This window comes from Gopherus evgoodei, chromosome 3 (assembly GCF_007399415.2).
Source record: "Gopherus evgoodei ecotype Sinaloan lineage chromosome 3, rGopEvg1_v1.p, whole genome shotgun sequence".
In the NCBI taxonomy this organism is placed as follows: domain Eukaryota; kingdom Metazoa; phylum Chordata; order Testudines; family Testudinidae; genus Gopherus; species Gopherus evgoodei.
Window position 1 is genome coordinate 71,552,638 of NC_044324.1, and position 20,345 is coordinate 71,572,982.

The 20,345-nt window shown below is 40.0% G+C and overlaps 1 protein-coding gene across 4 annotated transcripts in view; it reads right to left on the minus strand.

Annotated features, from left to right (window-relative positions):
• Nucleotides 1–18,986: 18,986 nt before the first annotated feature.
• HMGN3 (high mobility group nucleosomal binding domain 3) overlaps nucleotides 18,987–20,345 on the minus strand; it is a 33,446-nt gene continuing 32,087 nt past the window's right edge. For all 4 annotated transcript variants that reach the window (XR_003999526.1, XM_030555797.1, XM_030555798.1 and 1 more), the window contains one exon: nucleotides 18,987–20,332. Coding sequence is in view for 3 of the 4 variants with exons in the window: in XM_030555798.1 (XP_030411658.1) it covers nucleotides 20,294–20,332 (39 nt within the window). In the remaining variant the exon portion in view is untranslated. The remainder of the gene's footprint in view (nucleotides 20,333–20,345) is intronic.

Sequence of the window (20,345 nt, forward strand, 5' to 3'; positions counted from 1 at the left end):
TTAATCATTTATTTTTGCACTCTTTAAATTATAGTAACTTAGTTGACCATTAAGGTATACATTTGTTCTCCAAGTTCCTGGCAAATATGTGTTATGCCAATACCAGATTTTAAATACTTAACTATTTGAACACCTATTTATGTGCTCCACTTATGTTCCTTTAATCATTCTACTCTCTCCCACCACATGCCTTTTTCTTTCCATTCATAGCAACACTTGCTATAAGGAAGCATTCTATCACATCTTTCACTCTCTCTCCTCTCCCCTGCTGGTAGGAGTTAGCTCCTGCAGCTGCAGGCTTGCATTACACAAACCGCCAACAATACTGCCTAAAACTAGTTTAATAAACACAATATACAATGGGCTGAGTTTTGACATTTATTTCTACACATTATCTATTATCTCAAAGTAAAGTGAAGTCTAGAGCGATGAAAATTGATTACCCTGTAAAAATATTAAAAAATAAAATGCATCACTAGTCAACCCATTATATAATATGTATATGATGAGTCACAAAGTTGTAGGTTTGAATCAAACTCAGCCAATCACTTGGGGGACCTTCTTAGTTCATCTTTAGATTTACACATGAATTGTACCTATTACATTTTTGGCTTCACTATTAAATCTTTGCTCATATTCTCATTCATATAAACTTTCCTAGTCAAGAAAAATTAAGACTTGGAGCTATTTAATTCCCCCAGAATAAAGGACTAATGCTGTTTTATTTAAGCTTCATGTGTGATTCATGTAATTTGTCACCATCAGTTTCATAAAAGATCTTCAGTTTAGTTTACGGGATCAGCTTGACAGTAAGACTTTGTATGCTGAATACATTCCCTAATTGTCCAAAAGATTTAACTGCTATGCTTTATTGTTCGCTACTGCACTATTCTTTGCAGACAAGCTTGGATATCTGCCATATTAAATTTCACATCCATTTAATGCCACCAAGGTTACTTTACAACATAATACAAATTTGTAAATTTTAACCATTTAAAGGTTTATTAATAGTGTTGCTCTGATAACTTATATACACCATATATTCTAGAGCAGAGCTACTGTAATGAGAAGTGTAGCAGAAGAAAAACTGTTTACTATATTCAAAAATTGAGTTACTTTTTTTAAAAGGATTGCTTCTAGAAACCTTTTTCCAAAGCATGTTCTCTTATAACTTCAAGTAAGCAAGCGACCCTTTTAGTGTAATATGTTAATGCAAGTTTTGATGAGTGAAAAAGATCTCAAACATTTAATAAAAATATTTTAATATTCTGAAGTGGCAATTTTTTACTTGAAAGTTGATAGTTATTTTAAGATCAATGCCAAATTTAAATAGAACACCATATTTTAATATAGTATATTTTTGAGTTGTAATGATTACTTATCCAGCCTGTTCTCCAAGCTCAAGTCCAGACTTGCATGTAATTAAGTTCAAGGGGCATTCCTGACTTGACAGTTTACATTTGAGATTTACAATAAAAATATTAGCCCTTTTAAAAAATGCAGCTTTTTTTTAAAACACAACTTTAGGATCATTTGTTTCACTTTAGTGTTCTGAGACACAGTGTAACTTTTTCTAGTCCCTTTTATCTCTAAAGTGCTTTCAAACAGTTACACGAATGTCTGCGTAAGAATCGTTTAATCATTATTCATGTGCAACTACCTCAGGATTGAAACAGTTGTCAATCAGCACACAATACCAGTATTGCCAACTCCAAACATTAAATCATGAACAGGCCCCCAAAAGTCATGAGATTTTGTAAAAATTAGGGTTCTTTATATTTGCATTCTTGTTTGAACCTTTAGCATACACTTAGGTTACATTTTCAAGCTTTTATCCACAAACATGAAGGCAAGAAGTTGGTTTGTTTTTTTGTTTTTTTTAAATGTGCGGATCTCAGCTTTCAATCACTTCCAGAAATTGGGCTATAAGTAAGACATTGCATAAATTAGCAATACAGCTACATAACAAATACAAGTCAAAGAGGAATTATTTCAAAATTCAAGGAGATTTTACCCAAATTGAAATTTGTACAAGACATCAAGAGAGACATCTTTACTCTTATGAAAGGACTGTGAGATTGTGGGATCCTCACTGATCAAATTCTCCAGAACTTTAATTTTATGTCTCAAATGAAAGATAGGCTCCCAAGCACCACAGTCAACAGTAGCAGAATTCTGGGGTATTTGTTTAATAAACAGAGAGAAGAGACCTGCCCAATGAATGCCAATAATATTTTTTACAATATTAGATCTTCCTCATTCAAATACTGACTAGGCCTGACTCGACTTATTATGCAAGATATTTTTTCTCCGGGTGCATGAGGCACTATGGCTGTAGGAAATTTTTACTGTTCATTGCCAACACTGCAGAGGACTGCTTGGATCTAAATCAGTGATATTCAGACTGAGGCTCGGGAGCTGCAAGTGGATCTTTAATGTGTCTCCTGCTGCTCTTTGCAGCACATGATATTAAAACACTGTGTGACTTAATTATTAACTAATCTAAGCTATTAACCAATCAGGATGATTTTACTATGTTATTAACCAATTATAGAATACTTGGTGTGTTATTTTGCTGTGAGAATATTATGTATATAAATAAAATAGCAAGTGAAACAAATTCACACTACGGTGGCTCTTTTGGGTAATTTTGATTCCTAATTTGGCTCCTGAACTACTGAGGTCTGAATATCACTGATCTAAATAGATGATTTTTTAAAAACATGTCATAACAATGACTGAATACTTTTTTCATAGTAGGTTAACAGAACCTAATTTTTAAGACAAAACTACTGTGTCCCTTTTATATTCAATATTTATGGGTCTTCTGTCTGCCAAATACATCAACAGTAGAGCTGGTCAGAAAATGGTGGAAGTTTTTCATGAAAAATATCAACATTTTGACTAGCTTTAATTGCTAACAGTTCTTACTGATGTGCAATTTGTGTACACAGAGTTCAAGAAAAGCTAAAAACCAGCTGGATACCCAAGAGGGCCAATATTCCACTCACAGAACACAGGACTAGCTGTTCTGCCTTTAGTGAGAGGAGGTAGGTGCACCTGTTCTGACCAACAATGGAAGTCTTGCTTGTGGACTAACTTTTTACTCTTTTAATTTGTGCTCCGAGTTGACTAAATGTGGAACATAGACCATTTGGCAATTGCATTTTGGCTTTAAGTGTGATTTACTGAGGTAGGGGGATGCAGGGGAGAAGAGACAAAAAGGCAGAAAACCAGCTAAAGGCAAAGATAAACCCCACCACTGCCAAAGCAAACTGCAGTATAAGGTGAATTTCCATTTTAAAGGGCTTTGCAAATAAACAGACCCCCAAATTCATGGAGAAGAATGACATCATCTGTCAAAAGACTTCTGGTAAGTATCTGAGCCTTGGAACATTTCATCCATACCAAAGTTACACTGCTCTACAGCCAAAATGCTTCTGAAATAAACGTAGTCCAACTTTACTAATTCTGGGTCACTGAGAACAAAAATGATGCTTAAAATTTGTTGATTGGCTCTAGTTTTCAAGATATGCTATCGGGTCAGTATATACGACCTTTGACTTGGGAATGGCGGAGGATAAGTGAGTTATAAAGGGAAGGGATCTCAATTTAAACCAGAAATGACTAAAATACATCTTTGACTGGATCTATGAATAAATCTATGACTGGGTTTGGACAGTACTTGCTTTTTAGGCAAAACAATGAATGATGCAATCTGAAGCTGGTATTGCATCATACATGATATGAATTGCATCATGTTATTCCTAGAAGTCATGGATAATGCAATCATAACGAAGCTTACATCACTCTGCTGAACAAATTGCCCTATATCAGCTCTAGAAATCATCCAGTGTGGTGCTCTCTTCTTTGTCAGTGTTTGATTTTGCAAAGGGACACATTTCTAGTTAGCCAAAGTGAGCAGAGATGCCTCGTACTTGTGTGAACAGTGCAGATAACTTCTGCTATGTTTGTGGTGAAGTGACTTTTGCATCACAAAAACGCAGTATAACCACTATGGTTAAGAAAGCCTATCACCTTTATTTTGGCTGAAAAATTGGAGATCAGGACAAGAGGTGGGCCCCACGCATATGCTGAAACACTTGTGCAACACATCTTCAGTGGTTGAACAGGAAAAGGAAATCTATGCCTTTTGCAGTGCCAATGATTTGGAGAGAGCCAACAGATTATACCAGCAATTGTTACTTCTGCATGGTGCCTCCAGTTGGGAAAGGTGTGTCCAAGAAGAAAAAGTGGACTGTGCATTATCCAAACATTCCATCAGCTATACGCCCAGTACCCCACGGAGAAGGACTGCCGGTTCCTGATGTACCAGAATCATTCTCACTTGAGTCAGATGAGGAAGAGGAAGAGGATGAAACTTCTGGTCCTGAACCATCAATGTCACAGGACCCACCTTTTCTCCCATCCTCCTCCTCTGAACCACACCTCATAACACAAGGTGAAGACCTTGTCAGGGATTTGGAACTACCCAAGAGTAAGGCAGAGCTGTTGGGCTCCAGACTACAGCAGTGGAATCTCCTGGCAGGCTATCAGGGCAAATGGAGCCCATCAATGCTTGCAGACTATTGCTGGACAGTGACGAGATGCTCCATTTAATGAATACAAGAGACAAGCCAAGAAGCGCCAAGTAGACACTGAATAGGACTAAACTACGTACATAATAGTTTTTTGCCTTTTGTTTCATAATACATTTTATTTATATAACCCTTTTGCTGATTTTTAAAGTGTTACATAAACGGGACAGGTGAAATTTTATCATGTAAAGCAACCATAAACACATGAAAAGACCTAGGTTTACAATTTATGATTAAAACTCTACTATCTACACAATATACATAGACATAGAATGTAAAAACTTAAATATCTTAGAAACAGTAGCCAATCAGTTGTTTTAATTGTCATATTTGAATTCAGCACATCAAAATACATAATAAATATCACATTTTATCTCTGAAACAGACGACTTCTCAAAAATTGTAGACCAGTGTTATCATCAATATCTTTTGATATAATAGAGTTTCCAACTGAAGTTCTAAAATTTATGTTTCTGGCAATTGGGAATGAAATACATCTTCAATCAGATAATTAACCTTATGGGCTAGATTTGTAAAGATATTTAGGTGCTTTATGTGAAATCAATGAGTTAGGTGCCTAGCTGATTTTTTTGTAAATTCCATTAGGCAACTAAATAACGTTAAAAATCTGGCCCAATGTTGTTACCTATTTCAAATTCCTGTTTGGTACTGTCAGATTGCAGCAGCCATTCCAGTCTCAGCAGAGCATTGTTTATTTATAGCCATATCCCTCTTCCTCTCTGGTTAAAAAGCACATCAAGAGAAAGGCACAGCACCCTCTGAGCAATCAGATAGTGGGAAGGCTTTCGTACTTCTTGTCAGGCCCTCCCCGCCTAGAAAGTATGTCCTTAGTTCAAACTTAGCCTTATCCTGCTCATCGTTATCCCCTGAAAATGTTAAGATAACATACAGGAGGATCAAAGAAAAAGGCATATACGTTTTTCTTATTGATTGTTCCTTTTGTGGAATAGAAGGCATTCTCCACCTCCTGTGGAGATATCTGATCACTGAGCCTTGACAAACTTTTTCCAGGTTTTTTTTTTAAACAGTATTAAAAAAAAAAAAGTGGTAGACATTCTAAAAATCAGACTTATTCAGCTAAGTAAGCCCAGACAAAAGTACTTCAATCAAGTTCTAAAAGGGGCCACCTTATAGCATCTTACCTCTTTGCTGATGGCTGTGGCTCCTGACTCAGTTTTCTCTTCTTACAGGTATGTTAATGTAGTTTAGCTCTGCGATGAATCCAACAACATGCTGTCATTCTGGGGTAACAAAGAGTTCTAAGGAAAACTTAAAGTTCAAATTAAAATTCCAGAACTACTACTCTGTCTTTTCTTGGGTTATGGTCCTTCCAAGAGGGTCTGCCAGTCTAAACTAATTTTTGTAAGCAAGTCCTATAGAACAAAAGCGTAACAAAAGTTTGAAACATCACCTCTCAGTCTAGGGTTCACCACTGGTGGTCCTGAAAGTCTTTTAACTAAAAGAAAGATTACTTAACTTCAGTAACTAGTTCAAGATGTTGTCCATATGTATTCCATTCTTAGTGTGCACGCGCCCTATTCTTTTGAATAGCAGTGTTTGTTGGGCCACTCAGGCGCTCAGTGTCCTCATCCTCCTGTAACATGGACATAAAAAGGGTGAAACAGGCACAACTGCTGCCACTCAGTTTCTTTCCCATCACAGAATCCAGATGTTACATATAGGACATCATGGTAGCAGAGAGGGTGTGTCATGGAATATATATGGACAACACCTCAAAAGACCTGTAGTTAGTTTAAGGTAAGTAACTTTTCTTTCTTCTTTGACTGCTTGTCCATATATATTTATTTCATTCTACTCTTGGCTTTTGGTGACTCGCAAGCAGTAACTTACATTAAAGGCGGTGAATGCTAAGAGTCTACTTAAAGACTGCAGCACTGCTCTGCTAAAAGCAGCAGTGGATATTGATGATTCCACTAGAGGATAATGCTTAGTAAATGTGTGGACTGAACCCCAAGTAACTACCCTGCAGATGTCTGAAATTGGTATGCTTTGCAAGGAAACTGAAGAAACTGCCTGGGCCCTAGTGGCAGGAGCCCTAATATGAGCTAGGGGGATGTAAACTAGCTAGGTCATAATAATCCCTAATACATCTGACATCCATTTGGATGGTATGATTCACTCAGCAAAGGATACAATTTTGGATCTTCACAGATAAATGGATACAATCCAGTGAACATCTAGAGTGCAGCCTGTTGTATTAATTTAGATGTAATATATGGGACCAAGCTCCAACATTAAACAGGGTTGGGGTTGGTATACAGAGATGTCAGCCTGCTTAGTACCATGGCACAAACACCATTAAAAATCCTTTTAACATTTTATTAAAAGGATACAGAGAAGAAGGAAAAACAATTAAAGCATTTGCAATGTAAAGTATTAAGTAAGGCTTTCATTTTAACATTTTTTGTTCTCTTTACTCGGAGAGTGTTTTAGAAGGAAAAACTACCCTTGTGTGAGTCTCTTAGATGGTATTAAAGATGGTAATAACTGTCCTTTTTCTTTGGTTTTAGGAAATAATTGAAATAAAAACCTTTTCCCACAACCTACAGAGGAACCTCTTCTGTGGCTCAGAGGGAACAGAAGTGACTCTGTCTTTCCGTGCAGCAGTCATGACAGGGATTGGCATAGTCTGACCTGTAGAGAATAAGACTCTCCAAAATCCAGAATCTGAAATTATTAGGTTCCATGACAGAGAATACATCCCTCAGCCCCACATTTGGCCAGCAAAGAAAGTACTAGCCACTAGACAATCTAAAGTTTAGATTACGTGACCAGCGTAAATGGCCTCTAAAACTTTACTAATCCTATTGTTCAAGAAATGGGGCAGTCTCCTGCTAGATCTATTTACAGTTATCAAGAATGCAACAAATCCTTGGTTTTGCTCCAAAGCAAAGATTGTTATGAATCCAATCACAGATGCATTATTGTTAGACTGAAGCAAATATGTTTTTAGGCTTTTCCACTGGTGGTCAGAAACATAGGTGCCAGCTTCAGCCCTGGAGCACCGATGGAAAAAAATTAGTGGGTGCTTAGCACCACCAACAGCCAGCTCCCTCCCAGTGCCTCCTACCCACTGCAATCAGCTGTTCCAAGGTGTGCAGGAGGTGTTGGGGGAAGGAGGAGGAGAGGGACGGGAGGAGGTGGGAAGAGGTAGGGCAGGTGGAGGCTCGGATGAAGGGGGCGGGGCTTGGGGGGGAACGGGAAGTTGAGCACCCCCAGGGCCCAGAGGAAGCCAGGGCCTGGAGGAAGCCAGCACCCGTGGTCAGAAATACATGACAAGATAGAGCTCAGGTTATATTAATTGATTAATACTGATACATGGCTTTCTTAACTTTCTCACAGGAACTTCTTTATTTTCGACCACTGTCCTATCCCTGTTGACTTTCAAAAATGGTTTCATTCTTCATCCCAATCCAGAATCGTTCCACCTCAAGGTTTCAACCAGAGGACTTTGACTAACTGTTCCCTGACCTGTTCCACAGAAGTACAGAAATCATGTTATAATCTAGGAAGTAGCTATATTCAGTTTTTTTCAGAGGTGGATGAGGTTCTATGTTTTAGCCAATAAGTCTCTCCACACTTTGCCTCCATAGCATCCATCTTGGACTGGTTACTCAAAAACTTTCAGCCTCTCTTTGCCTTCCATCAGGTTGTGCCTGTCTTCAGTCATTCCACTGCCACAATCTTCCTCAGAGGACTTGTGAGTGTATTCCACTGATTTGTGAGCTTCAAGGAAGACCAGGTCATTGCAGAAAAGCTGTATAAATTCTTTGCATCCATTTTCCCTGCAGAGGAGATGAGGGAGGTTCCCATACCTGAGCCATTCTTTTTAGGAGACAAATCTGAGGAACTGTCCCAGACTGAAGTGTCTTTAGAGGAGGTTTCGGAACAAATTGATAAATTAAACAGTAATCAGTCACCAGGCTGAGAGGGTATTCACCAAAGAGTTCTGAAGGAACTCAGATATGAAATTGCAGAATTACTAACTGTGGTATGTAACCTATCACTTAAATCAGCCTTGGTACCACATGACTGGAGGATAGCTAATGTAACACTGATTTTTAAAGAAGGCTCCAGAGGCGATCCTGGCAGTTACAGGCTGGCAAGCCTAACTTCAGTACCAGGCAAATTGGTTGATAATATGGTAAAGAACAGAATTATCAGACACATAGATGAACACAATATGTTAGGGAAGAGTCAACAAGGCTTTTTTGAAGTGGGAAGTCATGCCTCACCAATCTACTAGAATTCTTTGAGAGGGTCAAAAAACATGTGGGCAAGGGTGATCCAGTGTATATATAATGTACTTAGACTTTCAGAAAACGTTTGACAAGATCCCTCACCAAAGGCTCTTAAGCAAAATAGGCAGTCATGGGATAAGAGAAAAGGTTCTCAAATTGATCAGTAACTGGTTAAAAGATAGGAAGCAAGACTGACCATTTATTCTGACCTGTTTTCATAATGAAATAGCATGGTCCCCCAAGAATCTGTATTGGCACCTATGCTGTTCAACATACTCAAATGATCTGGAAAAGGAGGTAAACAGAGGTGGCAAAGTTTGTAGACTATACTAAGTTACTCAAGATAGTTAAGTCCAAAGCAGACTGTAAAGTGTTGCAAAGGGATCTCAGAAAACTGGGTGTCTCAGCAACAAATTGGCAGATGAAATTCACTGCTGAAAAATACAAAGTAATGGAATCATGTTTTCCAATGTGCAACTATACATACAAAATGATTGAGTCTAAATTAGCTGTTACCACTCAAGAAAGAGATCTTAAGAGTCATTGTGGACAGTTCTCCAAAAATGTGCAGCAGCAATCAAGAAAGCTAACCATGTTAGGAACCATTAGGAAAGGGACAGATAATAAGACAATAAACATTTTGCCACTATGTAAATCTATAGTATGCCCACATGTTGAATATTGCATGCAGTTCTAGTTGCCCCATCTCAAAAAAATGATATATTAGAATTGGAAAAGGTACAGAGAAGGGTAACAAAAAGGTTTAGGGGTATGGAACAGCTTCCATATGAGGAGAGATTAAAAAGATGGGGCCTGTTCATCTTGGAAAAGAGATTAATCATGAATGGTGTGGAGAAAGTGTATAAGGAAGAGTTATTTACCCCTTCACATAACACAAAAATCAGGGGTCACCTGATAAAATTAATAGGTGGCAGGTTTAAAACACAATATGAAGTACTTCACACAATGAACCCCTCTTTCTGCCCCCACCCTGAAACCCACACCCCCAACCCAAAGCCCATACCCCTTCCTGCACCTCTGGTTTGAGGGCTCTGTCTGGGAGTGCAGGCTCTGGGGTGGGACAAAGGATAAGGGGGTTTGGGTGCAGGAGGGGGATCAGGGCTGGGGCAGGGATTGGGGCGTGGGAGGAGGTCAAGGGTGCAGGCTCCGAGCGGCACGTACCTCAAGTAGCTCTCAGAAGCAGTGGCATTCCCCCTTCCGGCGCATATGCGGAGGCATGGTGTCAGCCAGGCAGCTCTGCGCGCTGCCCCATCCACAGATGCCAGCCTTGCAGTTCCCATTGGCCACGGTTCCCAGCCAATGGGAGCTGCAGAGCTGGCGCTTGGGACGGGACAGCATGCAGGGGCCGCTGGCTGCCCCTACACATAGGAGCCATAGGGAGATATGCTGCTGCTTCTGGGAGCCACACAAGACCCCATCCCCACTCCCCAGCAGGAACTCGGCCAGATTAACAGGTCTGATGGGCCAGATGCGGCCGGTGGACCGTAGTTTGCCCACCCCTGGTTTACATGTTACTCTCTCCGTTTGTATTTAACTCCTATGCTCACATTGGGAGAGCAGTACAGTAGTCTAAGTGGAACACCTTAGTCTTCTTTTTTGGCAGTGTACTTCACATTACATTTCCACATGTGAGAATATGCAGGGGCTCATGTCCAAGATGAAAGGTTACTTCCCAGTAAATGTAATTCTTTTTAATGGATTATCTGTACACTTTCACCCTAATTTATTTTCTCTTCAGAATTATTCTTCTCCTCTAGTTCTGAGGTGTAGCAGCTGGAACTGAGGCAGTTGGGTCCATATAACCCTTTTATGGGTTTACCTCCAAATACTCCATGCTGAGAAACTGTACACTCAATATCCAAATAGCTGTATTTACTATGCAGTTCATCTTCAATGTTGGGGTCATAATTAAGGCTACATTTTAATCATTGGTATTTTTAGTAAAAGTCATGGACAGATCACGGGCAGTAAATAAAATGTCAGAGCCCGTGACCTCTTCTATTATATACCCGTAACTAAAACTTGGGCTGTGAGGCCACGGGTGTTCTGGAGGGTTAGTCTGGGGGCACTGCGGGTGCTTGGCAGGGGTAGCCCGGGCTCCCCACTGGTTCTGGGGAGAGTTGGTGGTGCTGGCAGGCTCCCTGTCCCGCTCCAAGTGTCCCTGCAGCTCCTAGGGGGAGGGAAGGCCGGGGGCTCTCTCCGCTGCCCTTGCCACGAGGTCCAGCTCCACAGCTCCCATTGGCCAGGAACCACAGCCAATGGAAGCTGCAGGGGCAGCACCTGTGAGCACAGGCAGTGCACAGAGGCCCCTAGCCCCTCCATCTAGGAGCTGCAGGGACATGCTGGCTGCTTCTGGGGAAACCTTCCCAGGTAAGTGCCACCCCACACCCCCCTCCTGAGTCCCCTCCCACACCCAAGTGCCCCCGAAGTCACGGAAACCATGACTTCCATTACAGACATGCAGCCTTAGTCATAATTAAGTGATTTGATTTTGACTGTGAGGTGCACCTCTTTAGGGGAGCATGGAGGAATGTTTGGAAGGGAGTATGGCAGGGCCTACCCCCTCCACGCCCAGCTCTGCTCTGGCTCCACCTCCAGCTGCGACTACAGCTCCCAGCACCATCCCAGCTGCAGCCCTGGCCCTAGCCTTGGACCGTGGCTGCTGGCCCCGACCCTTGGCTCTGCTCTCGACCCCACTCCCAGCTTCAGCCTAGACTTAGCCCCTGGCTTCTGGCCCAGCCACAGCTCCAGCCCTGGCCCCATTACATGTGTCTGTGCCTCCACCCCTCCAGGAAACACGGCTCGCTCCTGATCACAGCTCTTGTCTGCAGATGAGGTAAAGGGGGGAGGGAAGAGCAATGTGAAAAGCTTGGGGACCACTGTTATATAAGGTAATGTCATATTGCAGAAAAATACTTCCTCCAAAACAAAAATTAAAAGACGTTTCAGTATTAAGAATGGAGTTACAAAAATCACATCTCAGTACTGGCTTCTGTATTATGGAGGACGGTAGTGAAAGAGTAGTTATACAAACACCTTAACAGTTAAATTCAGAGTAATTTAACCAACATTAAAGCCTCAGGGGCCTCTCTTACAGATAAACAAATGCAGAAAATCCTCAAATTAGGGGATTTTTATCATAGGAACTATCTGTAAATTTCTAAACTTCCTAAAATGAGACAAAATAAAAAGTTGTCTATGAATATGAAAGAACATCTTGATAGACCACTTAGTGTATACATATCAAAATCAGATCTCAGAATACTGCTGTAAAGTTGGAACTAACTAAAATAGCACACCTGAAAGAGGCATGTTTCCTAAGAGTCCAAATCCACTGATGTAGACGTCTTCAAAACAATTCAAACCCTATCCTGTGGAGAAAACTTTTCTGCCAAGTTGGTCCCTTATCTTGGCAGAATATAAAATTGCTGCTTGATTTTCCTCCAGGAAAGCATCCTTAGTTTTCTCCACAGGATAGGGTCACAGCTCCATGTGCAATATTAACAGGGATGAATGAAGCTTGTGAAATTTGACATTTTAAGTCCCTTAAACTGTATTTTCGGGTTTCAGTAAAACTGGTTTCAGTTCACAAACCAATGCCCCTTCTCCCCACTTTATAATTTTAAGCCATCTTACCCACTGATTCTGTGATGTTTTAAATGTAATCAACAAACCAGGAGTGGTCGACCTGTGGCTCCGGAGCCGCATGCAGCTCTTCAGAGGTTATGATGTGACTGGAGGAGCTACAGATGCTAACTTTCCAGTGTGCCAGGGTGGGGGGTGCTCACTGCTCTGCCCCAGGCCCTGCCCCCACTCCACTTCTTCCCCCAATGCCCCTGTCCCCAAGCCTGCCATGCCCTCACTCCTCCCCCTCCTCATGTGAAACAGCAAAAGGAGGTGCTGAGTGGCGGGGCTGCCGGCGGATAAATTCTGACTCTTCAGGCTCAGGTTGGCCACCCCTGCAATAAACTAAATCTGAGCCTGGTTATATGAGGGATACAAGACCCCCTCCTAACCCCAAACGATCTAAACTCACGTGTATTCATGTACTTTATTTTTCCAGTATGAAGTCTCTTTCCACTTCTAATGTTTCACTTCTCTCTTCCTCCCTCTATTAGACTTTCTCCGCACAGCTGCCAAAGACAATGGTGACTGTCAAATTTTCAAATCTGTGACACTTGAGTGGAAAGTTGAGAAAAACAAGTTTGTCCATCGTCAATTTTCACTGTTGTAAAGCAAGGGCATAAGTCTTCCATCAGCTGTCCCAGTGATGTATTGGTCTTGCCAGTCCAGGAGAAATGTTTGGGAACTGCTGCTGCTGTCATTAGAAGAGTTGAGCATCCAGAGTTGCCTTTTGCTCCCACAGGCAATAAGGGACAGGTGAGAAATGACAGCACAAGAAGTGAGATACGATTAGGAAAACTCAAGGAAGCTAGCTTACTTTTGCTGCACAAGAGTCCTGCTCTCTCCTACTTCCCCACGATGAGTCTCATTTTGAAGTTAGTTATCTCCCCTCTTTTCTGTTTCACAATATTGTCAGGCCTCTAATGTAGTGAAGATTTAAGAGATAATAAATTTGAGGTTCTTTTTGCTTTTGAGTCATTAGGATTCACATTTTCAAGCTTTTCTCCATAAGCACAAGGACTAGGATTTTTTTCAAATGAAAGCTGAAATTCTCATGTAATTGCAAGACTACAGGAACCGGGACTTTTAAGAATACTACCAAATATCACTGAAGTTGGCAACATAGGTTTCAACACAGTATTTGAAACTGCTGGTTTATTTTTGAGGCGGGACTAACTTGGTAAAGCAAAAGATGGAAGAGCAATGGAAAAAGGAAGGTTGGGGTAATTAGCCTTACTGAAAGAATAAAAAATCTTGTGTAATTGCAGAGCCAACAAGACACTTAAAACCATAAGTGGTCTGGTTCAAAGCTAACGTCTTGGTGTTCACTTACCTCTCCTCCAAAGAGGATTTCAATCTGTCATGGAAATGTTATAGATCACTTTGATCTCTTCATCAAAAGACATATACGTCTACTAGCACTATCATCCATTCGTCTCTCACTGAGACGGCCATATTCTTGCTAAACAATTAGCTTAACTATGTGTGAAGAATTTTGTGTGCCTGTTTCATGAATTTTTTACTTTTGTATTTAAGGGCAGAACCACTTTAAGGATATACTTTAATTTCTATTGTATACATTATGAACTTCACACTCAGCTTTTAGTGTGTTGCACTTACTAGTTTTCTGAACACCTTTCCCCTGCTCCAAATGTATATCTTTTCACTTGTTACTTCTTTAAAATTATATTTATCCTTTCTAGCCTAAATTCAGTCAATAAGAACTTTGTTTTCCTTTTCATTACTGAAATTCTGTATCTATTGCAATTATGGCATCAACCTGTTGACTTTTAAACTTGGGGAAAAAAATAAATGCAGCAATACTTGAAACATCCTACTTTCATTTATTTTTAAGGCCAGGAAGAACCATTAGTTCATCTTATATGACCTCCTGCATATTACCGACCAAAGATTTCACTCACTCACCTCTACTGAACCCAATAACTTGCGTGTGACCAAAGCATATCTTCCAGAACAGCATCCATTCTTGACTTGAAGACATCAAAGAGCAGAGAATCCACCACTTCCCTTGGTAGTTTGTTCAAATGGTTAACCACCCTCACAGCTCTCCCGGCACTGCAGGTACTCCATCTCCCTGTGAGGATTAGCTAACAGCGCTGGGAGCCGCACTCCCAGCACTGGGGCACTGTTTACACTGGCACTTTACAGCACTGTAACTTGCTGCGCTCAGGGGGGTGTTTTTTCACATCCCTGAGTAAGAAAGGTGCAGCGCTGTAAAGCGCCAGTGTAGCCAAGGCCTCAGTATTTTTCTCCCCATGAAGAGGAGAGTCAAGTCACCTGTTGATCTTTCTGACAAGCTAAACAGATAGAGCTCTTCAAGTCCCTCCCTGCAAGACTTTTTCAAATAATGTTTGTGGCTATTTTCTGCAGCCTCTCCAATTTTTCATCTTCCTTTAAAAAAATGTTGACACCAGAACGCTACATAATATTCCAATATTGGTCTCACCAATCCCATAGACAGAGGTAAAAAAATCACTACCCTCTTTCTCCTTACTACTCCCCTGTTTATACAGAACTCGAATTTCACATCCCCAGTGGTTCCAAGGGTGTAAAGCCTTGATGTTTCTCACTAGTGAGCTATTTCAGGTGAAATATGAGTATGTGTATTAGCACTAGAGGACTGTGATACATGATTGTATTCAGAGTCAAGAGAAGCAGAAAGACTGGTGCAGGAAATGGGCTAACTATCCCTTTTATAGGAACCAGCCTGGTGCTTGGTAAATAAAGCTATAACTTGTATAAGCATTATTAGCGTAGATGAGAAGAGGAGAACTACAAAACAAAAATAGCAGTAAGTAGTTTCCCTTTTTATTTTGCATACATTTGATTTTTAATGTAACTTAGCTTTCATGACTACTGTAACAATCTTTAAAAGTAACCTTTAAAACGCAAAGAGCAAAACAAAGTTAACAGTAAAAGAAAAAATATTTTGAAAATTAGGTGGTTTTAAAACTAATACAGATTGAGAAAAATCAGAACTCTACTAGACCATTGCAAAAAGGAAATGACACAATTTTAAAACACCGTAAGGCTGCACAATAGAACAGATCTTTACAAATTCTAAATATATTGGTGATTAGTGCTTGAAGAGCCTTAAAATGGCAGTTATAGGATTTTCAGTCTGAATCTCAAATTCAGTTGTAATCAATCAAACTGAATTGGCAGAGGGATAGAATAATATGGAAGGGACAATTTGATGAGAAGCAAAATTTTAAATATATTGTAAGCACTGGATAAAAGTGTCTGACTGCTTAGTAAAGAGAGTTATAACAACAGGAATTTAGTAATATGAAAAAGAGTTTGACTTACAATAAATAATGATATAATATTGTTAAATTAATATGATAAAACCATCATGAATGCAATAGTTAGATTGAGAAATCTACGTTTTATGTTGAAAGTTCAACCTTAGCTCTGTTGTGCTTATGCCTTAAAACATGGTCTCTTTATATTATAAAGGATTTGTGAAATACAATACAGTAACTCTTTACTTAACATCCTCCCGCTTAACACTGTTTCAAAGTTATGTTGCTGTTCCATTAGGGAACATAATAATAATAATAAAATAATAATTGGAGATATACCAATCTCCTAGAACTGGAAGGGACCTTGAAAGGTCATTGAGTCCAGCCCCCTGCCTTCACTAGCATGACCAAGTACTGATTTTTGCCCCAGATCCCTAAATGGCCCCCTCAAGGATTGAACTCACAACCCTGGGTTTAGCAGGCAAATGCTCAAACCACTGAGCTTTCCCTCCCTGTTTAAAGTTGTGCAATGCTCCCTTATAATGTTTGGCTGCCTGCTCTGTCCACTGCTTGTAAGATTCTGTGGAAGAGCAGTGACTTTACAAGGGAGCATTGCACAAGTTCCTCTTCTCCGCCTCCTCCCCCTTCCTCCCAGTGCTTCCCACAGCGCCAAACAGATGTTTGGCGGCGCTTAGGACTTTCTGGGAGAGGGAAGGAGGGGGAGGAGCAGGGACGTGGAGTGCTCTGGAGAGGAGATGGAGTGGGAGGTGAGAAGAGGTGGGCCTGGAGTGGAGCGGGGATGGGAAGAGGCAGGCCTAGGGCATCCCCCAGCAAAGTCAGCACCTGTTCTTCTCAGGGGAAGCTGCTGCTGCGCAAGGTGCTTCTTAGAGTCCTTGCCTGCAGCAGGCTGTGCCTGTGTGGGGTAAGCCAGGGCACTTCCCAACCACAGTACTGTACAGTATATAATGCCTTTTGTCTGCCCCCCAAAAATTTTTCCTTGGAACCTAACCCCCCTGCATTTACATTACATTTTATGGGAAAATTGGATTAATTTAACATCGTTTTACTTAAAGTTGCATTTTTCAGGAACATAACTACAATGTTAAGTGAAGAGTTACTGTCTCTAAAATAAACTGAAGGTTTTGTGTAACCTGACCTACAAGTAGTACCTGCAGTCCTCCAATTTAGCTTTATTTTGAAATCTGTGACAGCTACTGAACAAGTCACATTTGAAGAGAATCTGTTTAACAGTTTTACGTATTTTAAACCTCACTTACTTTGAATCAGTTTAAAAGACTACTTGTAAATAAGTTTAAGCTTGATAACTAAGCTTTAAAACTACTGAGTTAATTTTCTTCAAAAAAAATTAGCTTGCCATGAATTCTAAGGCACCTGGCACCTTTAAGTTAGAATTTTAAAGCTAAAGCAATTTCAGAAGTAACTCCAGGTTACCTGGAGGTGGTCTGCAGATCACCAACTGACTACAGACCACAGTTTTAAAGCACCTGTTTGGTTACAGGCATGGAAAGTGCCAGCATTTTGAGAATTAAAAAGAAGTGTCCCCTAAAATCCCATAGAGTGCTTTTAAAATTTTACGCAAGGGGTGTCAGCGACTGGAGATGGGGGAAAAAAATAGCAACCACCACATACATTTCTTATTTTTTCTGAAAATCAGAAATCTTAAGTGGATAAACAGGAATTTTAGGAATCTAGAATTTTATGGAAATTTTTCTGAATGGGTTTTTCTGGGAAAAGGGATGGTCTTATTGTTAAGGCACCATACTGGGAGTTAGGAGATCAGGGTTCAAAGCCCAACTCTGCCACAGACTTGCAGTGTGACACTGGCCAAGTCACTTAATCTCTATCATCTCAGTTACCATCTATAAAATGGGGGGTAAGGCTACCTTTCTAACCTGTGGCAGTGGAGAAAGCATAAATTTATTAATGTTTGGGAGTGACTCAGATATTATGTTTCAGAGTAGTAGCCGTGTTAGTCTGTATCCACAAAAAGAACAGGAGTACTTTTGGCACCTTAGAGACTAACAAATTTATTGTAGCATAAGCTTTCGTGGGCTACAGCTCACTTCATCGGATGCATATAGTGGAAAATACAGAAGGAAGATATATATACACACACAGGGAACATGAAACAATGGGTGTTACCATGCACATTATAAGGAGAATGATCAGTTAAGGTGAGCTGTTGTCAGCAGGAGAGAAAAATAACTGTTTGTAGTGTTAATGAAAATGGCCCATTTCCAGCACCTGGATGGCCCATTACACAAAGTAAAACTATTTCCCCATGCTTATCTCCCCCCCTCCATTTTAAAAACCTTATTTACTGTACACACAACAATAGTTTAGTTATATATTAGACTTATAGAAACAGCCCTTCTAAAAACATTAAAATGTATTACTGGCACGCGAAACCTTAAATTAGAGTGAATAAATGAAGACGGCACACCACTTCTGAAAGGTTGCCAACCTGATTATATATCTTCCTTCTGTATTTTCCACTACATGCATCCGATGAAGTGAGCTGTAGCCCACGGAAGTTTATGCTACATTAAATTTGTTAGTCTCTAAGATGCCACAAGTACTCCTATTCAGATATTATGGTGATGGGGGTGCCATATGTATTTAGATTGATAGACCCACCTCAACAGGGCCTGTCTTTAGCAAGCAAATCAGAGTGCTGTGCAGGAATCCATCTATGAAGAGGAATAACTGCTTCCCTTTTAATTGGATCGTCATCTTTATTGTGTCCCCTCCCATCACTACCCTTATTCTCAACCTATTTCCAAAACTGTAAATTCTTTTTTAAGATGGTAAGCTCCTTATGCTATTGCACAAGCCCAGTCAGAATAGAAACAGCGACCCTGATGGTGTCAAGTATCAGAGGGGTAGCCGTGTTAGTCTGGATCTGTGAAGGTAGCAAAGAATCCTGTGGCACCTTATAGACTAACAGACGTTTTGGAGCATGAGCTTTCATGGGTGAATATCTACTTCGTCGGATGCATGATCCTGATGGTGGTGTTGGGTGCTACTATTATATAAATGTAATATATCAGAGAAGCTGAATAGAAAATGTACTGAAGTGGAGGGAGCGGGGAGGGAGAGAGGTTTTCTAAAAAATTAACATCAGGCTACTGCAGATGACAACTTGCTTTCTAAATAATAAAGACACACTAAGGTCAAGCAATACAGTCATTTATTTATTGACTGAAACAAACAAAAGTATCCCCAGACATAATGGCCACCACTTCAGCAATACAAATAAAATGTTACTGAACAGGGAACATTTCTTTCTTACCTTCCCACCCCCACAAACAATAGAAATACTAGAGTTCCAGAAGAGGATAAAGAGAAAACTATCAAAGGCGCTTATAATGAGCTGAAGAGCTGTAATATATAGGTACTAAAGATCATTAGCTAATTTACCACCACCACAAGCCCCTCAAAAATACTTTAATTGTTCCATCTCTACCACATACCAAGTATAGTGCTGTTTAACAGCAATTGCAGTAAATTTACAACTGTCCTCTGCTGAAGCAGAACAGCTATTACTATTCTATGTTAAATTTGGGGCAGTAGATAGAATCAAGAGTTCCATGTAATAAGCTGCAGAAATTAAAAACTCCTGTATTAGATGAAGGGGGGGGGAGGAGGGGCAGGGAGAGACGAAGCAAAGCTGCTCCTGAATGCCTTTCAGTTACTGTACATTTGCTTCAATCAAGCAATTCATTCTGTCTTGGTATCTCACTGTATGTTATACTGGTACAGTAAAACAAAATCTATTCAACTGTGATAGTAAATACGAATACACTGATTCATATTGAGAAGGCCATTAATATGTGGACCATTGAAAATCTTGACCTGTTACTCATATGTGGACATTTAAATATGTTTATCAGAGACCAGCAAAAAGCATCAAACGTAGTGCATGCAGAACACAATAGTTGCTAAACCATTTAGTCTTCCACACAATAGTTAAAAAAAATGAGTCAGGCATTCCTCAGATTTAGAGAAAATATTAGGAGGCTGTAGATTTGCAGGCAAGAAGATCTTTTATTTTAATCCATTAATAGAACCCAAAATAGTCAGCAGGTGGCCACATCTATCCATGTTTCATTAAAATCACATAAACCCTAAGTACAAAAGCACCACTGATTATTGCTCTAGAAAAACTGCATGAAAAATTCAAATACACACAGTAAAAACCATCACCATATGTACGAGACTTAATTTCTTAAAGCAAGTGTATGGAATGCTTATCCAATTTGAAACACACATCTTCCAATGCTAAATTGATATTTATATTACTTGGCAGCAATGGGAATTTCTAAGAGCATGGTTACGAGAAGGGATATGTTCCTATACAGTTTAGTATGTCAACTATCATCGTCCTAAAAAAATTAGCATTTACAAAATACTTGATAAAAATATCTTTTAAAAGTTGTCCAAGAGGTACATAAAATCAACCCAAAATTTTCATGACAATTCATTCGCTCTTGTCCCCTACAGATTCAGTTCTCTGTGCCTGTGAAGGGAAG